Source organism: Gobio gobio (assembly GCF_949357685.1).
Source record: "Gobio gobio genome assembly, chromosome: 1".
Taxonomy (NCBI): Eukaryota; Metazoa; Chordata; class Actinopteri; order Cypriniformes; family Gobionidae; genus Gobio; species Gobio gobio.
Window position 1 is genome coordinate 22,372,586 of NC_137097.1, and position 8,704 is coordinate 22,381,289.

The following is an 8,704-nucleotide window of genomic DNA, read 5'->3' on the forward strand; positions in this document are numbered from 1 at the left end:
AAATTGATAAGACCGCGGCAGTTGCGACCTGTCCAAGACCTAAGACCAAAAAGGAGGTCAGACAGTTCCTGGGGCTAGCGGGATATTACAGAAGGTTTGTGCCTAATTATTCGGACCACGCTAGCCCGCTGACTGATCTGACTAAAAAGGAGGTACCAGATACGGTACAGTGGACGGAGCGGTGCCAGCAGGCCTTCACCCAGATAAAGGCTGCTCTGTGTGGTGGGCCGCTCCTTCAGGCTCCTAACTTTTCTCTCCCTTTTTCTCTGCAGACTGACGTCTCGGACAGAGGGTTGGGCGCAGTCCTGTCCCAGGAGGTGGAGGGTGAAGAGCGGCCGGTGCTGTACATCAGTCGTAAGCTCTCTAAGAGAGAGACGATGCACAGCACCATAGAGAAGGAGTGTTTGGCCATCAGGTGGGCCGTTCGGGGGGGAGACTCCAATTGGCGTGGAGAGACCGCATAAAAGCCGCTGCGGGACGAGGGAAAGGGGGAGACTGGGACTCGAGAGAGAACGTTATATGCAGAGAGGACCTGCCCAAACCGCCGATTGATCCAGAGAAAGAGTTTATGTGAACGTTTGTTGTGCAATGTGCACACCCTTTTGAGTATTGAGCAAAACAAAATAAAAGAGAACTCACGAGTCCCAGTACGCCGACCCCGTCTTCTTCCTTCCCACACCCACACGAACCTCACTACAAAGAGATTTTAAGCCTTCAGATGGAAAGCCAATAGCTCATCATAGCATTGTAGCTGAGCTCATTCGTGCAGCACAACAGCCATCAAAACTCGCTGTTATCAAAGTAGCAGGGCATGCTGCAGGACAAACATATGAAGCCAAAGGAAACAGATTTGCAGATTAAATTTTGAAATGGGCTGCTAAAGAAGTAATATTAAGTCCACATGTAAGCGAAGGGGGCACAGAGGTGCCTATGATGAATTCATCATTGACTAATGATTTGGACATCAAAATATTGCAAGCTAATCCTACACAAGCTGATTTAACTCATTGGACAGACAATGAAGTAAAACCAGATCGAGCTGGAATATTGAGAGACAAACAGGGTAGACTTGCACTCCCTGCATCTGCAATTGTGATGCTATGTCGACACTATCATGGTGTATCACATGTATCAAAAAAGAAAGTGATACAAATGTTGAATCGATCTTACTGCATAGCAAATGCTCGAAGAAATACTCTGTTGATATTAGATGCTTGTTTGGTGTGTGCTCAAACCAACAGACACAAGCCAACTAAATATGACGCTTTACCACACCCTGAGTTATCATTCCAACATTTGCAAATTGATTTTACACATATGGCTCCTTGTGGAAATAATAAATCTTTGCTTGTGATTGTTGACAGGTTCTCCAAGTGGCCAGAAGCCTTTCCATGTGGAAGAGAAAATGCACAGACGGTAGTGAAAGCTTTGGCTAAAGAAATTATAACGCATTTTGGTATACCGTCGGTCATAGACAGTGACAATGGGACACCGTTTGTTTCCAAAGTTACGCAATTATTAGCCAAAGAACTTAATATTACCTGGAAATTCCACATACCGTGCACAAATCTCGAGCGGACAAGTCAGAACGTCTAAATAAAATTATCAAAGATTGAATTAATAAGGCGTGTATTGATACAGGGCAGAAATTGGGTTGACCTGCTGCCTGCCGTATTGACCGAAATTAGAATGTCACCATCAGCAACAACAAAGATATCCCCCTTTGAAATTCTTATGGGTAGACCTTTCCCGACCCCATGGGTCAAAGGTCGCGCTGGCAATCTCTTCACAGGTGACACATAGGTGATCGTCACTGATTATGTGGATTCCCTAGTCAAAACTTTGAATAGCATCAATGGTGATGTCTCTCTCTCTCTCCCTCTTCCTTCAGAAAACCCCACTCATCCTTTCGTCCCAGGACAACAGGTGTTGATAAGGAGCCTGAAGCCCACCAAACTGGGAGAGCCAAGGTATCTGGGGCCTGCCGTGGTGATAGCTGTGACGAGAACAGGTGTTCTGACTGACTTCCAGCCGCAGTGGATCCATGCAAGTCGACTGAAAGCAGCTCCAGCCCAAGGAAACGTCCTGGTCGATGTCGTGGAGGTGGGAGACAGTGAGCCAAGGAAAGAGCCGACGGAAGGGGAACCAAGAACTTATAAGAGGAGACGACGAAAGAAAATCGCAAAAGAGCTATAATCCTGAAAATTATGCCGATGGTCATTTAATCGCAGAAGGCTTAAGAAATATGATTAGAATTGCTCAAGAATTGGAAAGACGAGAGGTTGATGACAATAAAAAATGGTTTCTTAGCATGGCTTACAGGATGGCAACAAATGCTTGTATCTGCCTTAATTCCTATAGGTGTAATCCTATTAATCCTTGCATTTATTATCTGTTGTATTATTCCATTTATCAGAGCATTGATTAATCGTGCTATGAATAACTTTGTATCCTCTCAATATGCTTTGATGAATAGAACTGTTAAGTGTCCTTAATTTCAAAAGAAGGTAAAGGAAATGTTTGTATTTTGTGTATAAGACAGATAATGCTGAGATTTGGGTGTGGCAATTTTATTGCCAGAGGAGAGATTGATAGGTTTTTATATACATCTCAGCATTAATCTTTTAGTTAATCAACCACATTATCCTCATTATTTTAATCCACTTCGTATGAATATAAGTGTGGCCCTTTTTCCTTTGTCTTCTCTCTCTTTCTCTCTCGCTCTCTCTCTCTCTCTCTCTCTCTCTCTCTCTCTCTCTCTCTCTCTCTCTCTCTCTCTTTAAGTGAAATATACCCTAGACATATGTTTTTCATATACGAAGGCTCTCTTTGCTCAAATGGAGAAGAGGGTCCCACAGTTTCTCTATTGAATGGAGTAGTGGGACCCTGGTGTTTGGCCGGTGGAAATAATGATTACCAGATGTGTTGTATACATTATCACGTGGCTCACGTTCCTAAAACATGAGATATATATGATGTAATTCTTTTCCATTGGATAAGTCTGTTCTCCACCTCTTTCTTTCTGTTATATCTATCTGGACAATCTATAATAAAGACTGAAGATTTTGCTTCCCTCGGATCCGAGAAGTCATTGTCTTTGAATCACCGATAAATGCTGAGAAGGGCACGAAAACGGGACAAATTAATTGGATTCTTCCACAGAGTAAGCTCTAAAATCAGAAAAACACTACTATATCATGAAGCCTTGATTGAAGACATAAGATCACAGTGAAGAAAACTATGGAGGAAACACAAGACAATCTTGTGGATTTATTCCACACTCTTCTTCATAAATTCAAAAGACAGACTTTCAACATAAATCAACAGTACTCCTACTGCAGAGAGTTGAAAAAGAACCTGTCAAAAGAGGAGGCAGTGATCCACATTGACTTCTCTGAAAATTACACATGTAAATACAGCTCAGAGATTCAAGCTGTCCACTTTGGCTCCTCGCACCAACAAGCTACTCTGCACACTGGTGTTTTGTACATAGGTGTGTAGCCCTGTACAAAATTCCTATAAGTTACAGAGTATAAAAGATCATTAACAGTGTAACACAAAATCAAAAGTTCATAAATAGAGTTCATGTTAGTTAAAATTAGTTAACAGGTGTGCTGGTTAGAAGTATAAATATAATATGTAGAGTTTAATAAACAAGACTATTTACAGTTAAAGATAAATTCATATAAAAGTCTTTAAGCTTCATCTGAGAGAAAAGTGGAGAAGAAGAAGCTGTGTTTATCTGTGTAACCTAACCTGCTACCTGTCACATGTCAATCATTTAATTCCTGTTTTGCTGTTGGTTGTGTGAATACTTGAGCAAATCAGAGTAACATCACTGTGTAAGGGGCGGGACTAGTGGGACAGGTTTGTGTGAGGAGTAGTGAGCATGCAGGAGAAGAGAGAACAGACGCGAATGATGAGAGAGTTAATGAAGGAGGCATCGTGGTGTGGGAAGCATTAATGTTTTGTTATGAAGGTCGACTACTCGTGGTCCTGACAAAAACTTTAGTGTGACCTGCAAGAGGTGAATATGATTGTGTATGCCTGTAATTTTGTGCTATATCGAACTGTTATAGTTAAGAGACTGGATGAAAAACGTGGTTAGCGACATGCTAGCTCGCGGTAGCCTTCTGTGCCAATGTACTCATATGTTGTAGTTTTAGCATTGTGATATCTCTAAAGTTAAAGCAAAGTTAACGCTAACGCTAATTCAATAAGAAATAGTGTTTGATAATGTGGCTAAATTCAGATATGCTCTAAGGAGACGGACGTTGGTGAGAGAGAGAAAGAGAGAGAGACGGGTTTTCCAACCGAAGGCCCTGCTGTTTCTGCTCTGCTGTTCTGCGTGCCCTGCTGCTGTGCCGTGACTTTTTGTGCTGTGCTTCTTCCTTTGCCATTACCATCGCCATAACATCGCCATTACCTGTGCCATTACCATCGCCATTATCATTGCCTTTGCTGTACTGACTTAACCTGGATTCGTGAGTACTAACATTCACATTGCACGTGCTTTTTGTTTATGCTCAGTTCTGAGTGAAGCGGCCATTCCAGTTTTTAGGCCCCACCGCACACAAAGTGTCATCGAACAGGCCTGCAACGAGTGTGGACATTTTCAGAGGGAATAAATAATTATTTAATTTCAATATAACCACAGAAAGGTTTTTCCTTTTGGGAAAGTGAAGCTTTATTTGCTTGTAAGTTTTATTTTCACTTCTTTTTCCATATCCCTGTGATTTGTTTTATTCTATTATAAGATACATTTTTTATTTTTATTTTATTTCATGTTGTAAATAAATACTTTTGAACATTTTTGCATCTAAAATACAGTTGTGGTGGTCATTATAAGAACAGCAAAGAGTATTACAAATATACATTTATTAAGTAGCATACAAAACAAGTTGTATTTCCCTACAACGAGCCCAGGCCCAGTCTCATTGTATTAACCACTCCAGCTTTATTTTCTAACTACATGGGACCTGGGTTACATAAAATGGAGGCACCGCTGGGATTTATTTAACATAAACAGGAATTTATAAACATAGAGTAAAAGCCACTAGACCCCACAACTTTAGAGCAGTAGTATAGAACATTTGTATAAAATAACGTGCTAACAGTAACTAAAAGCAATTTAAGTAAAGTACAGCAATGGAAAGCCAAACAAGTAGTTCATCACAACGTGAGCTAATTAACTGGTGCAAAGGAGAATCATTAGATTTAAAGCATGCCCTCCTTTTACACGGAGTGCCAGAAGGTGTTTCAAGAGAAGATATTGAAGAAACAGCAGGGACTATCAAAGCATTGGGAAAAGTTAAAGTGAGAGGCAAAATGTTTCACCCTCAACAACAATCAGTGATGGTGCTATGTGAGTGTCGTGAAGAGATTGACCCCTCTAAAATCCCACCTGAGATAATGCCTTTAAGTGAAGGAAGTGGTTGGAAAACTGTCTATTACACAGAGCCTCAGTTTGATAACTTTGAAGAGAAGCTACTTACCTTTTTGCAGAGCGAAGGGAGAACCTTAGAGGACATACAAGGTCTATGTTCCCCCACCAAAGAGGGTAACAGCAACCCTGAAGACATCATCCGTGCAGTCGGTGATGTAATAAGCAGAACAAACAAACAACATGACAGTCACCCATACAGACGTCTGCGGACTTTCTCCGGGGTCAGTCCCACCCCAACTGGAGAAGAGACCTTAGATAACTGGCTGGAACAAGCAACACTCTTAGTAGAGGAAGGTGAGTGCTCCGACAAAGAAAAACGGCGTCGGATACTGGAAAGTCTCAAAGGGCCCGCCTTTGAAATCATTCAAGCTGTGCGCCTGACTCAACCTGATGCTAGCCCACGTGAGTACATAAAGGCTATAGAAAGCATTTTTGGTACAGTAGAGTCCCCAGAAGAACTATACTTGTCGTTTAGAGCCCTCCACCAACAGCCTGGTGAGCGTCTGTCTGAGTTCCTACGAAGAGTAGAAAAATCCCTTGTCAAAGTAGTACAGGGAGGTGGTTTACCTGTTAGCGCTGCCAATTTGCGCTCGTTTAGAGCAGCTTCTTAGAGGGTCTACCTCTGAACTCATGTTGCTTCAGTTGAAAATTAGGGAGCGGAGTAGTAATCCCCCTACATTCTTGAACCTGTTAAGAGAAGTGATGGAAGAGGAGGTTCGGCAGTCAGCCAGACAAAGCCATGTGTCACACATGCGTCCTCAGCGTGTACGCACTGTCCAAGCTGAAAAGGAGAAAGAACCTGAATCAGTCTCTAGGAGTGAACTGCAAGCTCAGATTCGAGAATTGAGAGCTCAGCTAGAGCAGAGCAGCAACCTACCACCTCAGCCAACCTCTGATGAATCCTTTACAGGTCTGAAAGAGAAACAAAAACAGAAAAATGAGTCACAGAGTGAATTGCAATCGCTAAGGAAACAAGTGAAAGCCCTAGAAAATAAAATGAGTGTAATGGCAGTGAAATACACATCAGACCCCCAACGAGAATACACACCCCAGCCGCACCGATACAAAGCAGCTCCAGTTCACAAGCCCGCTCATTCCAAAGTTTTTCCTCCCCGACAAGATAAGGATGAGTTTTTCTGTTATCGGTGTGGGGAAAATGGCCACATAGCCACCAGATGTACTGCCACTGAGAATCTACAGAAAGTTATTAGAAAGCTCATACGCTTGGTGCGAGTTTCCCCTTTACCAAACAAAGAGAACCCAAATCCTGCAGCTGAAGAGCAGCATGTAGCAAGAACCAATAAGGTTGAAGTCCCAGAACCTAACACTGACTTACCTGAAGGTCTCGTAGGTCCATCATTTATTCACACCATCAAAGTTAATGATGTGGTCTGCGATGCTCTCATCGACAGTGGGTCTAACGTGACTATTATTTTTGAAAGCTGGTATAAAAAACACTTACCTGATGTCCCTATAAAATCCCTCTCTGGTCTTGGACTCTGGGGCCTTTCAGACACTGAGTTTCCTTACAAAGGATATGTTGTGGTTGAGATGGAGTTCACTGAAGAGATCACTGGTGTATCGGGACGAGTAGAAGTGCTTGCTTTAATCTGCCCTGAGCCAAGAAACCAGCAACAAGTCCCTGTATTGGTTGGCACCAATACATCTCTATTTCGCCGCTTATGGGAGCTGGTGAAGACAAAAGGTGACGAGAACACTGTGCACTCAATGAGGATTCAGTCTGTTTACGCCCCTGTCAAAGCACAAGAGCAGTTTGCAAAAGATGAAGTCTTGGGACAGATAAAGTGGAAAGGACCCGGTTTACTCTCCATTGCTCCAGGTGTTAAGTACTATGCAACGTGCAAAGTGGAAAGACAGAGTGCCCCGTCCAAAGACCTTGTACTGATTGATGCCCCCACTGAACAGTTGCTCCCCGCCGGTCTGCTGGTACAGCCTGGTGTGCTCTCAGACGCCAACATAGACAATAACAGTTTCACTGTCCTCATTCAGAATGAGTCCAAAAGGACAACTTCCATCCCAGTTGGGACCATCGTTGCTGAGATGTATGCTGTGGACACAGTTACCCCAGTTCGGCTCTCCGACCTCCCAGCTGAGACCCTAGACCCAAGTCTCTTCAATTTCGGGGACTCTCCCATTCCCGAAGAGTGGAAAAGTCGGTTTCAGCAGAAGTTGGCTGAGAGGCGAAATGTTTTCTCACTGCATGAGTGGGATGTTGGTCGTGCCAAGGGTGTTGAACACCACATACGCCTGCATGACCCCAGACCTTTCAGGGAGAGGTCAAGGAGACTAGCCCCTGCAGACATAGACGACGTGCGGCGACACATACAACAACTACTGGCCACTGGCATTATCACTGAGTCCCGCAGCCCGTACGCCTCCCCAATCGTTGTAGTCCGCAAAAAGAATGGGAAGATAAGAATCTGTATTGATTACAGAACACTGAACAACCGCACCACACCAGACCAGTACACAATGCCACGCATTGACGACGCCTTGGATTCTCTATCAGGCAGCCAATGGTTCTCAGTTCTGGATTTGCGCAGTGGTTACTACCAGATAGAGATGGCTCCGGAGGACAAAGAGAAGACAGCGTTCATTTGCCCTCTTGGTTTCTATCAATTTGAGCGCATGCCACAAGGAATCACAGGAGCGCCAGCCACATTTCAGCGCTTAATGGAAAAGGCTGTAGGCGATATGCATCTTCTGGAAGCTCTCGTGTACTTGGATGATATCATCATTTTCGGCAAGACACTTGAGGAGCACGAGCAACGTCTTCTCAAAGTGTTAGACAGACTAGAGGAGGTCGGATTGAAGGTTTCTATTGACAAATGCCAATTCTGTCAGCCCGAGGTCAAGTATGTGGGTCACATTGTTTCTGCAAACGGAATAGCTACGGATCCAGACAAAGTGGAGGTAGTAAAGCATTGGAAAGAGCCCACTCACCTGAAACCGCTGAAGTCTTTCCTCGGATTTTGCAGTTATTATCGGAGGTTCATTGCAAACTACTCTGCCATTGTCCGTCCCCTCTCCGAGCTCACCAAGGGTTACGCCCCCACTTGGAAAGACCCCAAGACTAAAAAAAGTGTTGACCCAAGCAAAGTCTATTTCAAGCCATCCGAGCCGTTCGGAGAACGGTGGACTAAGACCTGCCAGGACGCTTTTGAGCGTATTCGTGACTGTTTGATCAATGCCCCAGTGCTAGCTTTCGCTGACCCCACAAAACCGTACATCTTACAT

General features: G+C 43.7%; 1 protein-coding gene across 1 annotated transcript; it reads left to right on the forward strand.

The window, feature by feature from the left end:
* Positions 1-3,873: 3,873 nt before the first annotated feature.
* Positions 3,874-6,361, forward strand: LOC307126801 (paraneoplastic antigen Ma1 homolog). The gene is made up of 2 exons (XM_079817512.1): positions 3,874-4,027; positions 4,265-6,361. The coding sequence occupies exon 2, from the start codon at positions 5,149-5,151 to the stop codon at positions 6,055-6,057; it is 909 nt and encodes a 302-aa protein (XP_079673638.1). The 5' UTR covers positions 3,874-4,027; positions 4,265-5,148; the 3' UTR covers positions 6,058-6,361.
* The last annotated feature ends 2,343 nt before the right edge of the window (positions 6,362-8,704 follow it).

Excerpts from the sequence above, each read along its gene's own strand:
- LOC307126801 (XM_079817512.1), top strand. The coding sequence starts at position 5,149 with ATGGAAAGCCAAACAAGTAGTTCATCACAACGTGAGCTAATTAACTGG.